This window comes from Chiroxiphia lanceolata, chromosome 9, assembly GCF_009829145.1.
Source record: "Chiroxiphia lanceolata isolate bChiLan1 chromosome 9, bChiLan1.pri, whole genome shotgun sequence".
Lineage (NCBI taxonomy): Eukaryota > Metazoa > Chordata > Aves > Passeriformes > Pipridae > Chiroxiphia > Chiroxiphia lanceolata.
In genome coordinates this window covers 6,688,558-6,714,942 of record NC_045645.1, presented here as the reverse complement: position 1 = coordinate 6,714,942, position 26,385 = coordinate 6,688,558, and the positions used below count along the sequence as shown (strand labels likewise).

Genomic DNA, 26,385 nt, shown 5'->3' with positions numbered 1-26,385 from the left:
CCTTAGCAGTCTGTCACATGGTGATTTAAATGTAAAATTAACTAAAATAAAATTTCTTTTATCCGCTTTAGTAACAGACAAAGATCAAATTCTTTCATGAATATCTTGGTTAAATTCTCTGAGGCCCCATTTCTTTTCTTCCAGCGCACTAGACAGGATAATAGGTGTATAAATTCAGTTTGGAAGTAATTGATATTAGTATTAAAAATTCCTGAATAAGACTTTAAAGAAAGAGTGCCTAGTCACATTATGAACACTTACACTTCCTCTCTTTCAACTTTTTTTTATGTTGGCATCCTGTGATCTTTGAAGCACTTCCCTTGCTCAGAGCTACATCTCGAACACTCTGACTTAGAGTTCATAACATAAGGACTTTTTGCCATACATGAAAAATTGTTCTGATATTAGGTACTTATTTAAAGAAATTGTGTGTAAGAGGTTTAAAATGAAGGGGCTACATTTCCCAGCCACTTGGAGGATTATATAATTATATTTATTTTTTTCCCCTCTTAATTTTTCTTCTGATTGCAACAATCCTTTGGTTTTAGTAAACCACTTTGAACGTGTAGGGGCAGAAATGGGGTTGTTCTTATCCTGTGCTATGACATTATGATTTGTCTACAGTTTTGGATGTTGTCCCAGGCAGTGAGATAATCTAGTGTTTAATTTGTTTGCTTCTCACTTTATTTTTTTTTCAGTATCTGTACAAATTAATTATTAATATCTTGTCAAATTTCAGAATTCTTTTCTGAGTTTTATTCTACTTATAGGTACCTTTTAGAAATTCAGAATAGCCTCAATAAGTCATTAGTCATTCATTAATCAACTGTTTCTTTCTCTCAGATATTTTTCTTTCAACTGCTTTTATTCAATTCTTCTGGTTTTTGGTCTGTAAGCTGAAGTTCACAGTTTAATTATAGCATCGTTAACACTGATTATTGATTTTCAATGCTTGGCTATGTTTTTGCAAAAAATGAAAAAGCTTCTCTCTTAATTTAGCATATCCTGACTATCATGGCCTTTCTAGACTGAGGCTGCTCTTTTTAGGGCATCTTTACTGTTGAGGACTCTTTTGGCCTGGAGACTTTGTGTTACATGAAGATTAAAACTGGATTATGTGAAATGTAACTTTTTTAATTAGGAAGAGATTCAGATCTCTCTTGGTGAGATCTGAACTGTTTAGAATAAATATGAGACACCAAGAATTGTTTAAAAGACTGCAGACATTACAGATGAAGGATAAACTATCTGCATTTTCTTTTTTTTTTTTTTTGGACAATAGGATATTCAGAGTTTTCTAGACCATTCTAGAACTGTTTTGTTTTATGAACAGTAATGCTCCTAATACACACTAGCAAAGTGTTATGAAAATAGTTTTAAATAGTACTTAAGAGTAAAATATTTTAGAAACTACTAGATGTGATCTTATGAACAAAACCAGAAAAAATAGGAATTGATACATTTGATACTATTTTAACAGTATTTTTGCTTCAGGTTGAACAAAGAAGTCCTGGTGTTAAACTTCATACCTGGTGTTCCATGCGAGAAAACACAGCAGGAGCCTGGGCCAAGGCAGACCATGGTCAGTATTTCCTACTATAGATCTCACTAGTGCTTTTGATTTCTGTAGTAGGTTATTTTGTTTGGGTGGGGTTTGTTATAATGCTGGGGGTTTGTTTATTATAAAAAAGTCAGTCTGTGATGGACAAAAAGCTGTTAGTTCTTCCTAGGAATAGGAAAAATACTGAATACACTACTGCTTAAAAGGGTACCCTTGAATAATCCTTTACCTCCTGAAACTTGGAACATAGTTCTACATGATGTGAAAACAGGAGTAGAGAATACCAAAGCCAAACAGGCAAGTGCTCTGTTTCACTCCACTTGTTTTGTTGAGTGGATAGTGGAGCAAATCAGCACCATGGTTTGTGGATGTGTTGACCAGGCTTGGAGTACTGATTATTTTGAAGTTCAAGGACTCTGTTTCTTCAGAAATGAATAATGTTTATTTCAGCAGTATTTGTGAGTAGTGAGATCAGTGACTTACCCTTATTAATGACCATCCAGGACGTGCTCCAATATCTGCTTCAGCATTCTTTGGTAACAGTAAGTGAGGGTTTAATAAAAAGTGTGGGACCAGAAATTTAAGGAAGTGCCCTAAAACTTGATTTTATTGCATGTGTCTGACAATTTGAGAATTTTAATGAGTCTCATCAGTATTTGTTTATGTTTACTCTGCCTCATTTTTATTGCATTTCCTCACTAATTATAAATTGTTTACATCAAATCATTATAAACAGGTTATTTTACATTTGTTCTGTGTCATAGCACTGGGTGCTGGATTGTAAAGGTTTCACATTCCCTTTGGGAACAGGCTCACCAGTCTGTGATCTCTGGGTAATGTAACAGGCCTATTATCATCTGATACCACTGCATAACTACAAACTGAGTTGGTGGTTTCTGGCCAGTAGTTAGGAGGCTGAAATCTACCTCAATATCCAGAGGATTTACTGGTCACTTGCCTGTGTCTTGAGGCTTATCTGTAACTTCTGAAAAAACCAGATTCCTAGGATTAGAAATGTTAACAGACAGTACAGTTTAGTCCTTTTTTGTTTTTCCTGGGTCACGGTGTGAGGGTTGTTCAGTACAAACTGAGACAACAGATCAAGACATAATTTAATGTCAGTCCCCCAGGGTTGAGGTGCATATTGACACTGATGAAAAATCCTAAGCCAGTATGAACCTAAGAGTTTCCCAGTGTAAGTTTCCACGGGCTTTGTACTCGTGTCTGTGGGTCAGTGGCGAGGGAAGGAATGCAAAGGTGATAGGAGGAGGGAGAGTTGGTTACAAGAAAACTTGTTCAGAGAGGATTAGTAAGGTAGAGTAATGTACATGAGAATTTTGGGGAATGGTGGAGCTTGATATTGATTTAGGCAATGAGTAGCATAACAAAATGTGCCACTTCTGTCTATGTAAAAAATGGTGCATAGACCTGATTCATTATTATAAACATTGTATTCCATTAAATGTGAAGTCATGTTTTTCAGCTAAAGAAGGTGATTTCCTGAAAGATACTGAGGAGACTGTTTAGAATTTCACAGAGTATAATAATAATAATAAATTGCTTTAGTTCTGTTTGGGAGGAGAGGTAAGATGCTTTGTAAAAGCTTTTTCATAACATTTAAGACATTCAGATTTCTTTTTAATGTCTTCTGACATGCACCTTTTTTCTTTCTCCAGATCCTTCTCTTCTCGGCAGCTACAGACCCAAGAAAGCTGAAGTGAGTTCTGTGAAGTGCTATTGGTAACATGTTTTTTTGGGAAGCTCTGAGCTTCCTAATCCTTCTTGGATTGTCTCGCATAGATATTTTTGAAACTTTATCTATTTCAGTATCAAAAGCAAGAAAAACGACATTTTAAACTGGTCTAACCCAGTTAAGGCCTGCTGATAGGTTATTTACAAACAGTAAAGGGAAACTTAGCACTCTGTAAAGATGCTCATGCCTGCAGGTACAGAACTTGGTTTTCCTTGGCATTAAGGCTTGCAACAAGGCCATAGAAGAGTCTTTAAATGCACTTTGCATTTGCCTTCCCAGTCATTCTGAGAGTATTCTTCCTTCTGGAATTGTATGGAAGGGTAACACTGGTAGAACTGGCATGCCAGTTGTGTTATTTCTCATCCTTTCTTTTTCAGATTTTAGCTTCTTTATGTATTAAAAGGATCTGAAGATTAATGCCAAGGTTCTTTTGGGTTTTGGTGGGCTTTATTCTTTACATCCTCATTTAGTTGTTTTTTGCCTGTGTTCCTGAAGTACTGTAGAAATTGTGGGTTTAGGCATTTAATTATGTATGCCTTATTAGATTTCCTAATGACTGGGAAAACTGGTGATAGCAGGGAGGAGGAAAGAAGGGGAATTATAAGGATAAACCTTGATATATGTTAAATGCACTTTCAGACTCTGAACTTTTATTATCAAGGATTACCAAGTTTTGTGTGCCATGTGAGTCTAATATATTGTGCCACTTTTGGATTGTTCCATGGCTGTAAATGAGAAACAGTAAAGAAAATAGAGAATTTCTACTAAATATGCTAAATATCTCTTCCTTTTTTTATTTTAAGGTCACATTATCACCCCCATCCCTCTGCCCCTTCCCACCTCCTTTGCCATCCAGTGGGAAAGTAGATTGTAGGAGCAGTCATTGGAGAATGCAGAAGATAGCTGAGCTACAGGTTAATTCATCATGTTCTTGATGCCACCAATGACTTGTGATTCTCACAAAACCAGGTTTGAAGAGAATGTATCTTTCTCTTGACAAAAATAAAATATAGCTTTGTTTTAGAGGAACTGTTTCCCAAAGTTGAGGGAAAAAAGCCCTGCAGCCTGGAAAGAGCTAATGAATAACCTTATTATTGTTGATCTGGTTTTGGTTTTTTCCCTCAGCTTTGGGAAAATGCTCCTGTAAAAGTCCCCATGCCAGGGAAAAAGGGGGTGATCCATGGCAAGATTTTAGTGATGTGTTTCAGGTTAAGAGGAACTATGAAAGGTTTAACTAGTATAGTGAAGAGTGAGTATAAGATGAGTAGATGGGTCTGAGTCTTCCCTCGAGGAACAGCAAATTCTGAGAAAAAAAAAGTCTTAAGAACGAGGGATCTCAGAGTGAGGAGGAGTCTAAGATTTGAGTTGTTCAGACTCTCAGGCATTATTCTGAATCTGTGATTCCTGGAAAGGGTAAGCCTTTAAACTCTGCAGTCAGAAAAGGTGATAAAAGGGCTGTTACAGTAGACTTTGCCATAAGATGGTGTGTTAGTTACCAACAGATTCCTCTGACACTTGTTGATTACTTTAGACTGGGACTATTTGTATGAAATGAGGCTCCTTGTTCTTTTGCCAGTAGACACATATTCCTGAGTGTATGTACAACCTTTAACCTTTTGAGTTGAGAAATAAAAACGCAAAAACTGTACATCTTGGTACTCATAATAAATTTTAGCTTGGTGTGGGGTATTTTTCAGGCAAAACCTGCTCGTAGAAAAGACTTGGACGGTTGTGTTGTTTGCAATGAGGATGAGCTCTCAGGTCCACCCAACAGACAGTCCCATTCTGCTGGTTCATTAGAGCATTCAGCACCTCCTGCATTTCAGGAGCATTCCCCGAGTTCTGTGCTGCATCGGTCTTCTCTAAGGGAAAGGTAATGACCTGGTTTTGTTTATGAAATTCTGGAATTATTAATGTGAACAGATGATAACAGTACTTGCGTGACTATAGTTTGCATGTGTGGAGGTGTGTGAGCTGAAGGGACTGAAAAATCATCTGCAGTAATGATGCTGTTTGACTTTTCCTCAGGTGCTGTGTTTGCCATCACCTCTCTGCCTAATGATTACAATCCTAATAATGTGGCAGTGAAAATCTCTGTAACAGTGACACCCCAGATTTCATGCTGCCAATGTCCATCTGAAACAGAGAATACTCAAATCATCAGTGTTTCGGAGGCAATTAGAATCTCAGGAATGTAAATACAGATACATGTCAAGTAGGTTTTACAGGAGGTACTTGGAAACCTTTTTCCCTTCTGACTTAAGACTAGTGTTTGTGAGCATGTACTCGTGGCTGTGCTGTACTCAGAGTGTGACTAGTGTGCATAACATGCTTGGGCAGCTTTAATCTGCTCAGTGTATTATATTCCAATCTTTTTGCTTTATTGACATCCTAAGATTTTGTTTTGTTTGAATTGAAGCGTGGGCCTCTGCAGCAATTGTGTGTACATTAATTGCTGTATTTAAATTAGTTTTCTTAGTAGTCTCCACTGACCCCAATGGGGTTGGGTTGGAGACAGTTTCTAATAGCCTTTAGTTCAGTGGATTTCCATCCCTGGATTAATATTTTGGGCACACTTCACAGCTTCAATATCTTATGAGGGTGGAATGGAAGAATTATCAAAAAGCAACAGATGGTTTAATGCTTAAGCCCTCCAGTCCTTCAAGGAGAGTATTCCCTACCTCCTGCTGGATAGAAGGTGTACTTGGTGCTTCTCTTGTAAATTCAGTAAGTTACGGGTTTTGCTTTGTGGGAGCAGAAAAACTGTGTACAAAGCTGGGCCTGAGTAAGCAAATACATAAAATAATTGGGAGAAACTAAGGATTAAACTGATGTCTTGTCCTAAATGCTGAAGATGTACTTTGGTGGCTGGTTCATTCTCTGTTTGATCCCTGTTGCCATTGGTACCCCAGGTAGTCAGTGCTTGCAGGGTGCATTTTACAGCCTACACACAGCCTAATGCTTGTTTTCAAAATAGAAAAACTGTCTCAGTTTTTTCTTTAAAAAGAAAAATGACAGATGGCAGGTGGGGACTGAATTTTTAATACTCACAAAGATCAAGATGGTGTTTTAACATCTTCCTCTGCTTGAAAACTTGTTTGTTAGTTGTTCTGTGTAATAGTGTGTCTTGAGAAGTGTTTTGCAGAGATCAGGATGTATCTGGGGTTTGGAGGAGGTTCCTTTGTCATCTTGTCTGCCTCTCCACTCTCTTCTGACAATGTTTGTGCATTAGTTACCCATATCTGGGGAAGAGATACTGTCATGATGACTTTTTTATCCTTTTTTTCAGCTGGACTCCTTCTGGAGGGGTTGGGGCTAAATTATATGCACATTTTATTTAAAGTTGATGGGACGCCTTCTGTTGATAGCAGGAAAACCTTGTGTGTTATGAGCTGCTGTTACATGCATAGTAATTTAGTCATCTGCAAGTTAATCTTGAACTTGTCTAAATGTTCTTGCTTTTTCTCTTTATGAGCCCCTCTCCGGAAGAGATTTCTGATCTTGTGAAATTATGTTTTTTCTTCTTATTAGAACAAATGTTCTCAGCTCTTCTGAGCTGTAACATATCTTTATGTAAAAGATGTAACCATTTACTTCTGTCATCAGAAAAAAATTCAAAATGAGAAATAAAGGGCACAGTCTAAAAATTTTGGTCTGTTTCATGCTGCTGAGATAACAATGGTTTTAGCTGATTGTGTATTGAGAGTTATACTTGGAATGACAAACATGGTTGAGAGGTCAATGTTTGGAAATGCATGCAAACACTACTGTTCAGATCATAGAAATACAGGAAAAATCAGCAGTACTGAAAGTATATCAGTGTTAGTGTAATTGAAAGAATGTGGAACCTTATCTCACAGCACTTGGTGTTTTATTTTGAATTACAAAGACAAATTGCTTAGCATATCCAGGCTATTTTTTTTAATGCTAGTCAATCCACAGTCAATATGAAACTTGACTCCCCACCTTGACCTTTAGTTCCCTCTTTTCCCTTTCTTTTTCTAAAAAGTAGTGTGAAGTGATGTCTGCCTTAGGAGTACTTCCCAGAGCCCTGCTGTGTAGTTGTTAAGCCACTGCAATACTTTTTAGTGGTACAGAAATTGTGGTCTTCCACAGGCTCCCCTGAGCCCCTTTGTATCCTTTCTGGCAGTTTCCAGTCCCTTTTCTGTGAGCCTGCCAGAGACACCACAAATCAATCCTCTTCCCTTTTCCCCACTGGGTTTGAGACAGAAGCAGAACTGACAGCAAAGTCTTGCATATTTATTTTTCATACTTTATTTTTACGTTTTTCATTATTTACATCACTTAAGGAAACCATTTGCTGATGCTGAAAGCTGACACTCAACAGAATGATGTGACCATACAACCAGAGGTCCTCTCCAATCCCAAATATTCTGTGATTTTTGGGTTGTAGCTCCTGTGCAGACCAGTGGTACATACATACCCTGGAGTTCCTGCCCTCGGTGTGTGACCAGCAGTGTGTCAAGGCAGGTGACTTGCCCCCCCAGTCTGGTTGGTTGTGCAGAGATCAGTGGCCTCTTGTGCAGGGGTGAGCATCCTGAATGCCTTGGGAAAGAGCATTAGTAGTCTCAGTGCTGCTTCAGGAGAGCAGCATTCGAGTCCAGTCCTTGCTTTCATAGTGCACATCCCTCCTCATGCATTCCTAGAAGATGGTGTTTTTCTTGGGGACTTACAAGCTAAGCCTTCCCTGCAGCACTGAAACCTGCAGCAAAGTACCTTTCATAAAGGAAAGGAGAAATAGTGAGATGGATTCTGTAAGGTCAAGAAGTCCTTTGAGCAGAGCTGTGTGCTGGCACAAGAGAAATCCTTTTCTCAAGAGACCACAACAATCATAGGAGTATTTGACTATTTCTGTTATGTGAGAGGCAAAGCTACTTCTCATGCATTTGGGATCAAAGGATTCTTTTTCCTACTCTGGAAAGAGCACACTTTTGCTTTTGTTTCCAGGCTGAAGTACAGCTTGATATCTTTTTTCATGTTCTCCTGGTTATGCTGCTGCTATGTGATCTTACCTACTATAAAATCTAACAAAAACCTAAGTTCTCTTTGAAGTGAGAGAGAGGTTAACTGTCTGGATCAGATGCCCTTCTGTAATATTCCTCTATTGTTTAACTACCATATTTTTATATTATCTTTTTCAAAGTAGTAGGGAAAGAGCAGCATGAAGTTAGATATTACTAATGATAGATATAATGATAGATAACAGATATTAATGAAATACTAGATCCTACTAGTCCTTGAAAATTCCAGTTATCAGAATCATTTGTTCAGTGATCTTGAAATGTGTCATACCAGGATCTTGGGGGTTAGTTTTGTTGCACAGCAAAATCCAGACACAGGTAGTTCACCTTTAGAGACTGGCATGCATCCTAAGACAGGGTTTGCTTCTGTGAGAGTGTATGTTTTCAGTGGTGAGAACTTTCTACTACAAAGCAGAACACTGAAAAACATTGCAGACTTTTTAGGAAAAAAGCTTGCTCTGGGGAGAGGCTGTAAACTAGGCTTCCTATCTATTTCTAGCCATGTAAAAGTAATTATTTCTGATTTTTGGAATTCAGTTTGGTAGGAAGGTTGTCCTTATATGGTTTGGGTTTATCAATCTCACCTCTTGGGGAAGTTTACTTATTTTGTATTCTTTAAGTTAGCTTCTAGAATCAGCACTTGAAAATCAGTTATTTCATACTATATTCTGCAAAACTGAGCAGTACCTGAGCGTTATTTCATATTTTTGACTAACATCTGTACTATTTGTCATCTTCATTGGTTGGCTTTGCTACAGCAGTAAGTAAATTTAAAATTGATTGCTGTCAAAGCCATTTTGTGTATAAATTAATAAATTCAGAGAAGATAGAAGGTAATGGAAAAGCTTCCAAAGAGCATAAGGAGGTGCAGCCAATTTGTGACATGCTAATGATTTAGTACCTGAATGGCTTCAACCTTTTGGGGGCAACTGCTCAGCTGGAGTATTGACTTTCATTGAAATCTCAGAAGCTGTCTGCCATTTAAGTTTCACTTTTTCCATGAGGATGATGTATAAGGGCTGGATATGAAAAGGAGAGAAAAGAAAGCATTTACTAATTTAAGAACTCAGCACTGAATTTGTCACTAGGCTTCAAGGCCCAATTGTAAACAGGGCTTTTGAAAGTAAGAAAAACTACATAGAAAACATGGGAAATTTTTACCTTTTTTTTTTTTCATTTCTTACTGAAGAGGGAGAGCAAACTGGTACACAGCTAAGCTGTCAGCTTCTGCTTCCAGATATTTAGGCTTCTGTGCTTTGATTTAAGGCCTTGGCTGTGTGTAGTTGTTTCTGCTCCATAGTAATATTGTGCCCTTGTGAAGCAGCCTCCCTCCTCCACTGCAAATATTGTGAGAATGTTGGGGGGTTTGTGTTGGTACAACTTCATTACAGTTCAGACTGGTAGTCTGATAGTCAAGATAGTCTCTAAAACACTTCAGAGCTGCATCTGCACTAAGTTTCATAGCCATTGGTCATTTTAAGAAAAAGCAAAACAAAACTGTGTCCTTGACTAAACTGCCCAGAAAAACTCTTTAAATGTAGCCCAGCTTTTCTATTGTGCCTCCATACAGACTAGTATACACTGCAAACTAAGTCCATCATACTGAATTACCACTTCATGTCCTCTTAAACGAGAATAAAGCAACTTCTTCCCTTACTGTGAATGCTGAATAGATGCCTGCATAGATACAAAATCTGGGAGAGGGTTTTTTTTTATTTCAGAATTAAATATATTTGGTTTTGTTGAGACTCTCTCCTGTTCCATGTATAAGCTGTTGCAGATTCTTCCAGGAGCTTTAAGAGCTCTTTCTCCCTCTTCCCCCCAATTACAGTAGCGTTGTCTCCATTTGTGAATCTGGTACTACAGGACTTCATTGATTTCCGTCCTCTGATAGTTTGTCCTTGTGTGTGGTTTTGCTCAGCATGAAGTCTGTGTCTTTGAAGCTGATGAATTCTTCGTGGAGGCCACATGCACTGAATTGTTCACAGGGCAAGGAGGTGCCGTGGTGGGGGAAGGGGTCACGATAGGCATTGCAAATGTTCTGCAGCAGGATTTTGCATTAATTCTGCTGATATGAAATGTATTATTATCTCCTGCTGAAATGTGATATTAATGTTTTTGCTGTGTGCAAGTGGATGATTGGATTGTCTGACATTTAAAAGTTCCTATTTATTACAGCTCTCGAGTTTGCGAGCTGCTGATTGAGTAGAGTACATGGGTGGATGTATCCTGTTTGTATTTCTAATGGAGTATTTCATCCTAATGGATAAAATTATACATGAAAATAATCTTTAGCACAAAATCTACACTGTCTGCCTGGTTTCTTTTCTTTTTTTCATCATGGTAGATGTTGTCTGTATGACCTTAAAAAAAAATCCTTATCTCATAAAAGAAAATAAATGCCTTTAGTCACATTACAAGGGAAAATGGTTCTGTTTCCTTGATCAGATTCAACACAACATCTTTGAAATTAATCTTGAAAAGTTCTCTGATTGATCTGGCTTTTTCTAGGTCACTGAGCTATATTTCCAAAGTGTTTATACAATCTATTGGAATCAATAAACAATTTAAACTGATGTAACTGCAGAATGTTTGCAAGTCCCAGGGAAAATTGAAAGTATGACAAAGAATACAGCTGTAGAAGTTTATTTCGTTTATCAGGACAAACAGTCATTGAAATGAAATGACTTTCCTTTCAGCACTGCAATATGGTAGTGACACCTTAATCACATAAATAAGTAGCTAGTCATTTTAAAGAGTCGTTACTGGTGATTTTGGGCAAATGGAATCCCTTTATTTATACTCCAAGAAGCTGTGCTATGAAGCCTGTTTTATAAAGTATTTCCAACAGGAGAGTTAGAATATCATAAAAAGGTTTCACTTCAGATTATAGTTGTTACATTTTAGGCATGATTTTATTTTACTTTGCATTTCGGTTGGTGTAAATATTAACATTATACTTTAAACGTGGGTTAGACTCTATAGTTGTTACTAAAATTAGACAATAAAAATACTAGAAAAGCTAATTAAAAAGAAACTGATACCGTTTTTAATCACACTTAAGCTTTTGATTTTATTTTTTTTTTGTTTTGCTAAATGAAGTTTGAGGTCCGTGTGAGTGGCCAACGTTTGTTATACCACAGCGCACACTAGTGGATTGATCAATAAAATCACCTGGAGAAAGAAATTTAATAGTTCATGAATTAAGTACTTAAATCTTCTTCTTCTTGCAGACATGGCCGTGTATTTTCTAAGTGAATACAATATCTAGCTGGGTTTTCTTTTACATTACAGGTAAATACATTTACCTCCAAGGATATTTGTAAATTTAAGGTTAATAACAATGATCTGAAATCTTACATAAGAATTTCATAAAATTTATTTCCCAAAGGCAATATATTCCAACTTCTCTTCTCAGAGCCAGCAACCTGAATGTTGGAAGAAGAACAGCTGCTGTATAAATAAGAGAAAATGCCATGACTTCATGGGTCTATCTTTTATTTGTCAAATGGGAAATGACTCACTCTTACTACATCTAGGATACAGATTTTTAAACATGCATTTCAGAAGTCCTTTAATATCACTAAATGTTGTAAATCCTAATGGGAAGTCATAAGATGATAATACCTCTCCTGCCCCTTTCCTTTACCTCTGTTCTTTAAAAAAAAAAAAAGAAAAAAAAAAGAAAAAAAAAGAAAGTTGTGGGGTTTTTTTACCAAAGCACAGGTGGTGATAGAACACATGCATTGTAATGCAGTACATCAAACTGGGTTTGACTGCACTGGGGAAATGAATGTTCCTGCCTGCTTAAGGGACTCACACTTCTGTTTCTTTAAAGGCCATGCTTTTCTCCTCTTAACAAAATCCACAAACCATTTTACTTTCATTTAGAAAAAGTTATGCGAGGTCTTTCAGTGCAACAAATCACTGGATTCTAGTGTGCAAGACAATTGTGCAGTGTGGATTTGCCATACATGCTCCTGGGCTTCAAATTAATTGTAAATGCTCAGGATGCCAATACAAGTGTTATGGCCAGTCTTGTGAAGATTCTTGCCTGTAATGATCCCAAGATAACTGTTAAAATCATTAGAAATATGGAAATACATCCCCCAATGGATTATATGTTTTGTCCTTTCAATATTGTGTCATTTCTTGGCACCCATTCTTGAAGAAAAATAGAAACATTCACGAATAAGTGATTTGATTTAAGGAAATTCATAGATAAGTTGAAAATACTGGGGCTGTTTAGAATCGAGAGAGATATTTTGGAAAGATAAGCAACAAAAAGTGCATCTAAATAAGTTGATTAGATAGAAGAAAATAGAAGAAAATTACTCAAAAGCAGAGAACTGGTCACTTTCTACTAATATTTCAGTGTATCTCTCTCGTAATAGAAGGGCTGATCCAAAGGATAGCAAAGAGTTCTGTGCCCTTACTGTAACCTTCAAGGCAGCCTGGCACTTCCCATTTTCAGGATCCTGCTTCCATTAATTTTAACACTGCAAGGCTACTGTTTTGTACTGAAGCTTTCTATGTGTATACTTGGTTTGTTCTTTTTGGAAGGAGCTGTACAGTTCTTTAGCTGTGTTGAAATTTCTGGAGGTTTGGTGAAGGTGAACTAAGCCAGGCACGATCAGACTGGGGATTCGAGAGTGATAGACTGGATAACACAGGGAATGTGATAAACTGGAGAGAAGAGGGCAGGAGGACTTGCAGTCCTAGTCCCACAAACCCACTCAGAGCCCACTGTGGAATCTCAGGATTCAGGGTCATGATGTTTCTCCACTGCATTAAACTTGTGAAGGCAGCTGTCAAAGTATTGTTGCTGTTCCTGGTGCTGCTGGTCCACTCAGGGTATGGCAGCTCTGCCCTGCTGTTGGCTGCTGTTCCATGAGTTGGGATTGCAGTGGCACTGCTTTGCCAGCTCACAGCTTGCCCAGTGACCCCTGTTCATGTGATGATACCATATCATGAGTTTTTATTTTCTTGGTGCAAATTTCTCAGAGGTTAGGAAACACTGAAATGAAGGTGCACAATCTTCATTTGGCACTCAGTTTCTATCAATTGTGATGAGATTGAGTAAGTAAACATTTAACAACTTTTCCCCAATAATTCTTTCCTTATATTGATGTCTCCTTTTTTTTTAAATACATTTTTTAACGTACTAACACGTAGTTGGTGTGTAGATGATTCTGTTCTTAAAATCTTATTTGCCACCCTTAACAGACTGAGAATAACTATTGATATGAAATTTCTGGCAGCTTCTGAACTTCTTGAGAAGGATGAGGGAGTTTTTTTTAGTAAAATGGCAAAAAAAATGTGATCCAAAACATAAAAGGGTAAAATCTAAAAGTAACTGTTAGTTTCAAGTTACTCATACCAAGCAAGCAACCTGCTTTTTAATGTAAAAAAGCAACTTAAAATGTAGTCCCTCTTATGAAATAAAGACGGGGAATTTGCAGTTCTCTAACTCCGTGTACTTTCCAATTTGCACACACCAGGGTTATCTTCCTGTTGATTTTTTCCAGTGAAAATAATTCCATGTGTGCAATGCTTCCTTTAAAGAGAGGAAAATGAAACCTGATCACTGGGAATAGTGTAGCTTTTCTATTCTGTAGGGACAATACTCAAGTTACAAAACGATCAACATTTTCCATGTTTTGCATCTTCTATTTGTGTTGTGGCTGCATACTGTTTATGCAATGCTTTGAAATGTTTCTTTACTTGTACCCCAGAGGAGAAAAAGAATCAAATCTAAACACTGTGCATGTTCCAAATAGGAGGAAGTAATACATGCTTCATAATTACAAAAAAAAAAAAAAAAAAAAAAAAAAGGAAATCTGAGTCGAAAGCATGTTTGAGCTTTTCAACAAGAAAATATTTTTTCTCTTTGTTTTTCTTCTTGCAGGTTTAGCTCTGGTTGGCCTTCACCAGCAAATGGAGATGAGATCCATAAAAGAGTGAAAAATATTTTAAGGACACACAGTGCTAGGCAGCGCCTAATCTTTGTAAGTAAGACTGCAAACTCAATCCTTTCTTTTCTCCAAAGTGGCTGAGGAAGAAAACTGTGCCTACAGTCTTGGATTTGTTGTAATGTTATCCTTTGAGACAGCCTTGATTGTAGAAATACGGATTTGGTGTGTGAGCTGAACTGTTTCACATTGATTTCAGTAGCCTCCTTACGTGTAGCCTTTGTGGGCAACTGGTATCTCTCATGGATTATTGAGGACAGCTACATTTGGTTTTATTTTTTTTATATCTGGTTCTCCACTTCCAATTTAAGCAAAAAATATGTTACAGATGTGTAGAACATCAAGGTTAAACATGTTGTGCAGCTGCACATCAGCAGCTGCTTGTATCCAGCTGTTTATAGAGCTAATATTATTCTTCAGATGTGTGATTTTTTCCCTAATTACCTGGCTTTCAATAAACAGAGCTCTTTATCTAATGAGATTACGCCCGGGATCAGAATATTTTGCCCTTGATGAAATTTTGAAGTGTGGTTTAAGACAGACAAAAACTTTTCCTGTTGTGATTTTGAGAAGCGCGGTTGTGGCACAACACAAGCCAACACATTGTACCAACTGAGTAACAACATTGTTCACCTACAGGGAATTTAGGGTCTTCAGTGTGAGGTGAGGTAAAAGACAGGTAAGATAAAAAGGATGTAAGGATGAGAGGCAGGTAAGATTATGATTAGGAGCTCTGCTGAAATTATCATGTCCCCAGGTTTAGCCATGTTGGGCAGCTCCTTGTCTCACCTCGTTCTCACCTAATCTGATTATTTTCTCATTTCTGTCCAATCTTCATTTTTAGCTTAGTTGTGGGTTTTGTTTTAAACTCAGAAAAACCTTTTCTCATACATACTAAGACTGTTTGATCTAGTTCTTGCTGTACCTCCCTGAGTTTGTGTATGAATGTTATGATTTTGTGAGCTGCTGCCTCTCAAACAGAAGATGCCCATCACATTTCAGAATAGGTACAAATCATGTAAAATGCTTCTCTGATGTGTCAATGAATTTAAGATAACAAATTGGATTTCTTGACAGTCCAGCACCTACATTTAATGAAAGTTTGCACATCCTGAACTATCTCCAGTGGTCCTTGACTACTTTCCTTGAACAGCAGACCATGACTTTACGATAAAAGATTTACTAGTTTGTTATAAGAGCTGGAAGGTTGGTTACATGGTCTCTCCATACAGTTAAAAAGACTGTGAAATATAATAATGGGTATAAGAGAATTCAATCATTTTTTCCTATTTACTTTTTTTGCTTATATCCTTTAAAAGTTCTGCTCTAGAGTGACTTACACATAATGCAGCAATTCACTCGTTACTGCAGTACTGCACAAATGCACACGACTTTGCAGACATTGTGTTGGTTTCTACCCTAAAAAATCCAGCTATTAGGGTATTGGGTCTTTAATTACCAATCTGGTCAGAGCAATGCTGGTAAAGGACCGTTTATCTCACTCCATTTTCTTCCACTGAGCAAAAGGGTGCTACAGAGAAGTCTTGTGGTGTTTGATAGTTGTGTACAGCTGACTTGTGAACGCTGTGCTAACAGTGACTGACCCAATTAAAAAAAATAGACAAAGATATTGGTTCTCCTTGCAGTGAGTACTGCAAAATACACCAGGATTGGTTGTGCTTCCCAGATGGCCCAAAATCTAGGCTGCGTTGGTGCACAGTGGGTGGATGAGGTAAATGGGTCATTTTTAAAGTGAGTGAATAGTAAAGCAGGTGCGCTCACGAAGTGGTGAGCAGAGTTTGTCCCCAATCTAGAGCCTTTTCCAAACTTTGGAAGGTTAAAAAGTATCTCTTATTCTGTTTCATTCCAAAGATCCTAATGCTAAATAGCCATTCCCAAAAGTACCCAGCTGTGTCTTCCGAAATTTCATTTTCATAGTGTTCTGTAAAAATAGTGTGACTGGAGCTCTGCTGCAGATTCCTTAGGGTGTCCACTGTAGCTTTCTGCTGTGACATTCTGACAGTATTGTAATGTTTCCATCTTTTTTTGCTTTCCTGAACATAATTTGCCTCTGGCAAATGCTGCAGAGTTTTATTTACCACTGTACCCCATTTCCTCTTCAGTGCTTTGTAGTCTGTGACCGCTGAAGGAAGAGAGCTTTCCTGTTTACAAACACACTTATTACCTTGTATTTCACCACAATAAATTCTCTTAGGTTTTTCCTCATCCATACACCTGCTGTTCAGCTTGCTCTGCATCTTATTGCCATCTACCGCTATATTTATTGTCTTTTCTCCCAGTTCTGTGTTACCAGCAAGTGTGATTATTTTTACTGCACAGTCTTTTTTCCAATTATTTCTCCTATAGCATGAAAGATGACTTTGTTTACTAATCCTTACAGCAATTGGCTTCTGCTGAAAGCATCACTTAGTATCACCTCTTAAGTAGGGTCTTTGCTTTTCAGAGTAGAGTGAATGTGGTTGTGTCTGGTTGAATTTCTACCATCCCATCTCGGGTGAGCAACTGGCTCCCTCCATGTGAGGTGTTTTGTTTCTCCCTTACTTAAGAGGGCAAATCTGGGTTAATTAATGTCTAGATATCATTTGGAAGGTAAGACTGCATTCTAACAGCTCCTAAGAATACCACTGAAGGGTCATTAAGAGTATCAGATATTTTTTGAAGTTGAAGAGGCGTGTACTCAGTCCTGTATATGGAATCGAAGTATTCAGATGTGTAAAATGCTTCTGTCTGGTAAAATGCATGAAATGGATAATGAGAGCTCATTATGAATCATAATAAGTTTTAGGTTCTTTTTCCCCTTTTCTGCAAGAAGTGAAAGTAAAGCAGTGGGCAGTAGGTTTCATAACATTTTATCAACATGTTTGTTGGGGGTTATTGAAGCTTGTGCTGTCTGCATAGTACTCTAGATCTACACTGTCTAGAAATTCTTTCCAGTTTATTACCTTAAAATTATTAGCTGAATCGTACTGAACTTAATTAAAAGTGTTCACAAATGGCATTTGGCTCATTACACTTTGTCCCTTTCTCCCCCAAGAAATGTAAGTTACTTTAATAGTCTTCTAAATGGAAAAGAAAGTATTTTTGAAATGAGATCATTGTAATCAGAAACCAAGGTAATGAGAATTTGATTTCTGGGTTTTTTTGGTTTTGGTTTGTTTGGTTTTTTAGGATGAGAGTAACTCATCAAAAGGAGACGTGACTAAGACAAGAGAATCTTCACATAATGCTCCCTTATCCATGAGTGAACTGCAGAGCAGGTATGGAGTTTTTCTCTGACCGAGACAGAACAGTCATACTCAATATTGCCCTTTAAATGTAGCTAAAAATTTCTCTTCCCATTTTAGTCTGTCATATATTGCACAAGGAAAAGGCTTCTGTAGGAGTTAGTCATACCAAGCTTTTTCACCTAAAAGCAAAAGGCAGTTAAATATAATTATACCCCTGATGTTGTTTTGCCACTGTAAGTGCCTGAGCCAATATAGTCTTCATAAAACACTGATTTTGGAACTGGACTTGGTTATAAAAGTGATTCTTGGGCAGTAGTTTTGGGATTTTATCAACCAGGGAGAAAATGTCACTTTTAAAATAATCAATTGGTTATTTGGTTATTTTTTTTAAACTATAGGAGTGCAAAAAGAAATTGAAGCTTATTTATTAATATGGTTTGAGGCTCTTCCGTTGGTTTGTTCCTTTTTTTTTTTTTCTTTTTTTAAACTCATATGTGGAAAAAAGCCTTTTCAAAAAACACATTAAATTTATATACCACAGTTTAGTGATTCAGCATGTTATTTCAGAAGCTGTCTTGGAAACCCGAGGTCTTAAAAACCTGGTTTATTTAGGTTAATTACTGTATGTACTACTCACATACATGACTAGGGTTTCATTTCAATATTATAAAATGCTGAATTGATTTTGACAACTTCTGTAGCAGAAGTTATCAATATTGATGTTCTCTGTGTGTGCACACAGTATTTTGTACAACGTTTTGGGTACTTGTTGGAGGAAAGATACTAAGTAATGTAAATCTTTTCTGGGCTCCTATAGCTTTTCTGGTTTTCTTTATATTAAGGGAGAAATCCTAGAACTGTGGTGCTATATTTGAGAGGTGTTGCCATTAGGAAAGAAAAGGTTTTATTTTGGTAATTAAATGTGACACAGTGTTTTGTAATGAAGGCATCCCAAACCACCACTGTAATACCACTGAAAGGAGGGTATTTCAATATGGGCATCATAGTGAACTTCTGCTTGCAGTTTGTAAGCCCCAAAAAGTTGATTTATGACTTGCTGGCTGTTTTTGCAGTTCCTGTGGTTTGTAATCACCTCTGTGCAAGGGATCTAGTTACTCAGATTTTCATATGCATATGAAGCTGCTGCTGCAGTTGTGTATCCCTGTACCTGTGCTCACTCCTGTATTCTACGTGTAGCCTTTTTGCTCCCTTTTCCTTTGTCCTGACAGCTGGTGCAATTAAATTGTGTAGGATGTGTTTGTGAGAGAGAAAGTGCAAGTTTTTGTTTTGAGGCAGCTTTGGGACTTTGAGATTGATGCTGAAACTGCAGACCATGAAAAAATGAAAAACAAACCCTAATACTACAGAATCCTGAAGTGATGGGATATGAAATGTGGCACTCAAGTTGGGAAAGGATTGCTCCTTGGGTTTAGAGGCCGACAGCACTGGGGATGAGACATAAAAGGCCTCGAGGACAGTCTGATTGCTGAGTCTTTGCCACAGTGCTCATAAACAGGATACAAGGACAGAGACAGAGTTCATGGAAGGACATGGTACTGTCGACCAAATTTTGGCAGTAAAGTAGATGGATGATTGAAAGCCACTGGGAGTAAGGAAAAGGTCTGTGTTTTGTGAAATATTTAGTATATGATTCACTCAGAAAAGAACTTCTGGGACTCTTAAAGGAGATGTATGAGGGAACAAAAGCATATGACAGGTATTTCAGAGCAGGGAGTTGCGTGCAGAAATCCTGCTGTTAATATGATTTGTGAGTGTAATTCCCAGATTGCTTAGCTCAGGTTGTCAGCTGGTTTCCAGCTGAGACAGGAGGACTCTTCCCTAGCTTGGCTGTATCTTTGTCCACACCAGTGCCAGGTATCTCATGCACAGGGACTGGCTAATGGAAACACATACAAACACATCCCTCCCAAAAGAGAAGGGAAAACTAACTTTATATTTTCTTGTACATCTTTGTCAGTACCAGAATAAGGAACTTGTGGAAGTTGCTGTTGGGTTTTGAGTCTTTCCTTTACTGCAGTGTTTGGAGTTTGAGTGTCTCTAGGTACATTCAGCTTTTAGGAGAAGAAAAGGCAAGCACAAGGCTGCCTGCAGGAAATGGATTCCAAGGAAAGGAGTGTCAGAGCTGTTTGTTGTACAGTTACAAGTGCCACTCCTAGTGCTGTGCTTACTTGCTGGCCTCAGAATTCTCCATCAGAAGTCAGGTACCATGAACTGCAGAAAGGAGGAGGTGAAACTTCAGTTGTTGATGAGTCCCCAGGGTATTGACTTGTCTGCATTTCACATAGGCCTGTATAACTTCTGTATTGATTTTACTGTTTGGTGTGTTGGTTTCTTTGTGTCCAAACTGTGAAGCACAGTTCACTTGGGATGATAAACAGTTTTAATTTGCTTCATGATATTGACTGACTTTAAATGTTGGAGCTTTTTTGAATAAGTGTGAAAGTGGCCTTTCTCCCTTTTTAATATTGGAGCCACACACAGGTCTTGTTGTTTTCATTGGTATAGGTTGGCATCACCCTACTATTTGAATGTAAGAAATATAAAAGCGAAAGCTGTTCCTTCTTTTGTTTTCCATGGGACAATGGAAGGTCAGGGATGTGAAGTTAGAAAACTGATCTTATATTTTCCTCTTCTTCCCTCAGTGTTTTCCATTCTTGAAGTGAAAACCTTGTGTTTTGATGCAATGAGGTACAAATGTATTCATGGGTCCTTCAGCATAAGGTTTCTTTAAATTTTGTCACATATGTGGGCTGATATCAACTCGAGGACAAAGTTTTAAGTACTGCTTTGATCCTAAAAGACACTATCATTAATAAATTATATGTATATAAGAAACTGTAAAGCTTCCCTGTAAAATGTAATCCATTTCCTAAGAGAAGATGGTCACTGTAAGCTTCACACTTCCAATTTCATTTCCCAAACTGAGAACATTCACAAAAGGCTGAAGATAACTCAGTCCTAATTTTTAAGTGTCTTCAGTGCCTAAATCTCTGAGCAGACATGAAAAACGTCACCTCAGTAGTCATTTTTTGCTGATGATTTTTCAGCTACTTGTTTCATGCTTTATTACAAGGAAATTGCTCATTTAATTATATGACACAATCCTTTGTTTTGAAAGTATCAAGAGGAGGCAGATAGTCATGATGTTTAGATACGAACGCTTCAGAGTTGTCAGTGCTTTGTAATGATTTTCAGAGTATAAATTTCACTTCATGGGTCTAGGAAATAATTTCTCAAAGCAACTGAAAGATGAGCCTGTATTTGTGTTTAGTATTAAAACAGTGACACAGAAGATGGGGTGTGGAAGGAACACTTGATTGCCACTATATCATAATGTATTTGGTAGAATACTTATTCCAAGACGATTCCGATAGAGCACTTTACAGCTGCAACCACAGTAATTTAATATACCCCTGATAGATTGTCTTCATATTGAAATAGCTCCTTGTGGTTACAATTTAACCTTCAAAGGACACAAAAATCCTACTGTGTTGCTCTTGCCTAGTCACACAGCCTGCAAAAATACAGCAAAATTACTGCATGTTCTCAGAAAATTAATTCTCTTTCTGTTTGGGAGGCTTTATAAAGCGTAGTCAGGTAAGTGGGGGAGAATTTGTGTGAATGAATAACTTGTGGTTCCCATTTCTTAGAAGTAGCTGCACTGCAGTTTTTGTTTCAGTTTGTAAAAGGTAATATGTGCTTAGCAGCTCTGCATTTGTATTTCTGCCAGTTTTGTGCCTCTGATTCCTCTTCCGTGTCTTGTTTCTTATCTTCTTTCCTCTGACAGTTCACCAGTGCAGCAGAATGCTCCTGTTCACTTGGATAATGGTGAATACTGGTCCAGTCGTGCAGCTGTGTACAAAGAGAAGCCTCACAGAGCGATCTTTGAAGAGAGCCTCGGAAAAATATACAGAAACATGTACCAAAAAGTTGCTGGCACTGTTTCAGACCAAAAAACACATTCCTGATAGCAACTCACCTGAAAATGCACAGTACACAGTGTTCACATTTGTAACTAAACCTATTTTTATATAAGAATATTTTTACTGTATTTTTAAGGTGCCATTATGGTTGGGCAGGGTTTTGGAAAAATGGGGTTTTGGCCTGAGCTGACATTAACATCCACCCCCCCAAAACAAAGGAACAAAAAATCAAGCCCCTCCATGGTTAAGCAAGATGGTATTGTTCCTTTGAGACTATGAAAATAGAGTCATTTGAAGATTAATAGGTCTGCTGGACATTCCTGTCTGACATCAACTCAGGTTTCAGCTGCAGCCAGTTCTTATTAAATAACTAAAACTATTTAGTAACATAAACAGAATTGGTTGAAGAAACAACCAATGCTAGTGGTCAGAGAGGGGGTCTAAAGGGGAGGGTGAATGTGAGTGGTGTTTTAAAAGCAACCCATGTGGGACAAAGGGAATTGCTTTCTAGAAAATTGCCTTTGAATTGTTTATTTTGGAGAAGGGCATAAATGCTGGTACTGTAGGACTATAGGCATGGTTTTGAAGTGGTTTTAAGCACCTTTAGCAACAAATATTCTAATACTGTGAAATTTTAAAAGAAATCCACCCAGCCCAGCAGTCTTTGTATCAGATGAAAGGTCATCTTCACGCACCCTTTGCATTTGAAAGCTTCCAGGTTCTCCTGAATGCAGCCGTGACGTTTGCCAATTTACCTGTAATTTTAAAAATTATGAGTAACAAAGGAGTGTGCAGGCGGAAAGACTAGAGCTAGTGAGCAAGCTACTTGTGTTCTGTACAGGCCTTCTGAAATTCCTGCATCACAATCCCACCTAATTTGGAGCCTGTCCTTCCCAGTCTGCTGGGATCCCGTTGGCAGAAATCGCTTCGTTTTTGCTAAAGGCCACCAAATGTTCATCAGCAGTTCGATGCTTTCCCCGGGGATGGAACCTTTTCAGCCTTGCATTGAGCAGATCCCACATTAGCAGACCAGGGCAAATTGCCCATCTCTTGAAAAGCAGAATGTTTTAAAAGGGCAAGAGTGTCCATCTCCCGCTTCCTTTCAGAATGGGGGAAAAAAAACAAATGCCTGTTCTGGCTCCTTCCCTGTCTGAGCGAACAGATTCAGTTACACCGATGCCATTTTACCTGTTTGATTGGATAAAGGATAAAGCTGGGAGTACAGATGGCAGAACATATGACTGTAACCTGCCAGCATGCCTAGATAAACAAAAAGTTGGTCTACTCTGCCTTCCATCCTTTAATGCTGAGACAACATAATTGATTTGAGAAAGCAGTTGGTGAGCAATTATGCTGGTGGGAAAGCACGTTGAAAGGCTGTGTGCTTCTGTTTCAGGAAAGGGGACTCTCAGAGGAAGTGTCTCACATATAGACATTTCTATTCCTTGTAACTGTTAAAGCAGTTGAAGTGGATTAACACTGATAACTTCCTGTCCCTGATGCCATCTAGCACATTAGTGCTTTCAAAGGGCATTAGTTGCACAGTCTTATGCTATGGAGAAGTGTGGAGTCATTCTATGAAGTGAAAAGTAAAACTTCCCCAAGCTGTGCCCCTGAAGGCTTGGTGGCCATGGAGTGTTGTTCTACCAGTACCTGGTGTTCATGGGCCTATCCCTGTGATCCCCTATTGGTCCATAAAGGAATAGTTTTCTTGCTGTTCAGGAAAGGTATATTGAAATGGATCCTAAACAGGTAGGGCAGATTCTGAGAGATACTTACCAAGCTTTTGGGTTAAAAGTAATCTATCGAAATCTAAAGGTTGTTGCAGTTTCCTGTTTGTGTTTGAGCTGTAATATTCAGTGTTATTCTTATGGTATCCTGCAGTTTTCATTCAATATTCTCTGTATTCCCTTCCCAGTCTCACAGTAAAGTAGAAGTTACAGTCTTCTGAAGATTGGGTGCTCCCCTTTGGCCTAATCTGGTTCTGTGACATAGAAAACCTGTTCAATTTTTCCCTCCCCAGTAATCCAGCAGATTTTAGTCCCTGTTTGTTTGATGTGTAAGAAAACCTGAATGCTGAAGCTTTGTTTTGGGTTGTTTTTTTTTTTTTTTGTATGGATGAGTAAGGACACAGTTTGCCATGAATTCAAGACACAAGGAGGAGATGAGGAAGGTTGGAGGCCACTGTGAAAAAGCAGAGTAGTGTTCTCAAGGGGTCCATAGGAATATCTGGGGTGTATCTGTTTAATTCCCCTAACTAAAGAAAGGAAGCATATGGTAATATGTCAACTTTCAGTTTTCATCAAAGATGAAAACATTTTCAGCAAAGGTAAAAAATAGATGGGAGAAAATAGTGTCATCTATGGAATTTTGGCCAGTACGAATATTCTCAGGGTAGCCTTCTTATGCAACATAACAACAAATGAAGCAGGCAGACTCTGTGTTTGGCCCTGGTCCAGCTGTGAGGGGAGATGGTGTGTATAATGTCTCTCTGAATCAGCTGCTGCAGGATATGTTTCTCTCTTGGGTCAGAGTCATTCCACAGCTTATGCGCCGTGATACAGCAAAGAGTGTTCTCTTCCAAGCGCTGTGCTGGAAATCCAGTTTGGTTGATGGAAAACTTTTCCCTGAATTGTGACTTAAGACCCAAATTACTCCAATCTGTCCATAAAATCTGCAAGCCACTTTGTTTTCAGAAGCACTTGGCCCCTTCCCTGTTTGCTGAGCTAACCCTGCCATTAATACACACACGAGCACGGCTGTTCCTGTGCTGCTGCAGCATGTGATAAGTGAAGGTTCAGGCAGTGAACCAACACAGTAATAAACTGTAATTGTTTAGTGCACCTTGCCTTCTAATACAATTTAAATCCTTCCTATCAAATGCAAATTTCTAGGTTCCTAAGTCGAGCTTTAAATAGCATTTTCTATGCTTATTCCTTATCTTTTGCCATCCACAAAGTTGTTAGTGACAGTGGGATGGCAGAATTCCACCCCTGTCATTTTGCCTCCTAAAGGAAAGCTGCCTACTCAAATCTAGAAATAATGGGCTAGATTAAGAGCGAATTAGTGTTTTTCTGTAGAGTCTGTGTCTTTTTCTTGCCCTCCCCAAGTTATAATAACCCATGAGCATTCTCACCAAATGCTGTTCAGCATACAGTGATGCTTGCAGGATGCAACCAGTGCAAAATTTTATCACTGTCATTTTAGTAAGTCAGACCCTGCTTTCTACTTGTTCCCTTCCATCTCTCCTGTGACTGTCTTGGTATAGTTTAGGATCTTGGGGTGGCTTTAGGCAAACGACTTGCCTGGGTTCAGTAGAAGTGCTGAGTAATAGTTGCTTTGGAAATCACTCCGTCATTGACCTGTTGTGGATTAAAGGCAGAAATGTCAAACACTTTAATGATTTGCCTTATCTAAGTTTTCAACTTAAAAGAAGAGAAGCTTAAATTGGTCCACTGGGGACAAGAGGCATAGGGATGGCTGGAATAGTGGGAACAGCTTTGTAAGATAGATGGGAAACAGTGTGTATACTCCAATGCTGAGCAGCTTGGGAAGTGACAAGGGCTGTTCTTTAGATTGTGCATCACGTTTGAATTTTACTATTGCTTCAGATGCTGACAAAATTGTGGGAGGAGAAAGAAATCTACCTGTAGGTGTTGGGAATCTATTTTTGGGGTAAAAGAACATTTAACTCTGCTCAGTATTAAATAGTCTTTCCCAAACTCTCTCTCATTGTTACCTCAGCTGTAAAATAGGGAGTTTGTGCTCTGTTGAAGCTTAATTAAATGACTGTGAAGTGCTTTGGGATCCTGAGTTGAATGTTAAAGAAATTATTTTATGGAAGCCTGGCTGAGAAGTCCCATCTCATCTCCAGGTTACTAAAAAGGCTTTATTTTAATTTTCCCAGGTTTATTATGTTTTAATCAGACAATTATTAAACAAGTCTTAATCAGATTTAATAGATTTCTATCCTGATCAGAGGGCCAAAAAAGATAATGAACTGCTTTACTACATGTGCTTTTAGGAGCTAATCTTTACAGTTGGTATCTTGCTCAGCTTCTGTCTCCTGCATGATCTGGGTTCATATACTCATACTGATTGCTCTTATGATATGGAGGGGGGGTTAACTATAAATTATTTATTTCATCCTGATATCTTAGTGCTGTTTGCTATGTGTACTAACCAGCACTATTAACATCTCTCTGTTAACATGAGGGTTTGTTCTCATCCTCTACCCAGGAGCAAGGGATGCAGTGGTGTGAGCAACGTGTCAGTGGAAAATTTGTGTGTTGTGCTATAGGTTTGTCAGAGAAAGTCATCATGGCTGGGCTTCGCGAACGAAGATTTGGGAGGCTTTATCCACATCATGATGATGATGATGATGATGAATTCTTCTCTTCCTAATTTTTAAGCTTGAAATGTTTTCTGAAACAACTGAACTATGCAACGAAATTCTCAGCCATTTAGCAGTGGTCACTTACTGTATAAATTGGGTAATGTAGAATCTCTGGGTCATAGGAAAGGTCACGGTGTTATTACTTCAGTGGTTGTGGGGGTGTTCATTATCAGGATGCTGAAAATATCTCAAGAGATTTGTTTAGTAATCAAGGAATTTGAAGGAAACTTTTTGAACCAATGAAATTTAGCCTCTTGGTTCCAGTGAAAGCACTTGAAGCTAAGATGAGAACAGCACTTCTGTGGCTGATCTTGATGAGCTGCCTCACTGACAGAGGGATGTCTGGCTTAAGTGATGGTCTCTGGTAGCAGCAGAGAACTGGTCTTTGCCCAGTTCGCTTTCAGTTTCAGCAAATAAACCAGCGTTGTGAGAAGTGATTGAGAACACCTGATATTCCTGTTTCTATTAC

The 26,385-nt window shown here is 38.2% G+C and overlaps 1 protein-coding gene across 7 annotated transcripts in view; it reads left to right on the top strand.

Moving 5' to 3' along the window:
• The window catches only part of SPATA6 (spermatogenesis associated 6), a 40,125-nt gene extending 16,276 nt beyond the window's left edge, over positions 1–23,849 (top strand). For 2 of the 7 annotated variants that reach the window (XM_032696606.1, XM_032696605.1), the window contains exons 8-14: positions 1,495–1,582; positions 3,238–3,278; positions 4,118–4,228; positions 5,012–5,187; positions 14,265–14,364; positions 17,518–17,606; positions 21,385–23,849. In XM_032696606.1, the coding sequence (XP_032552497.1) occupies positions 1,495–1,582; positions 3,238–3,278; positions 4,118–4,228; positions 5,012–5,187; positions 14,265–14,364; positions 17,518–17,606; positions 21,385–21,565 (786 nt within the window). In that variant the 3' untranslated portion in view covers positions 21,566–23,849. The other 5 variants (XR_004358580.1, XM_032696607.1, XM_032696608.1 and 2 more) reach the window with 5 other exon arrangements.
• Positions 23,850–26,385: the final 2,536 nt, after the last annotated feature.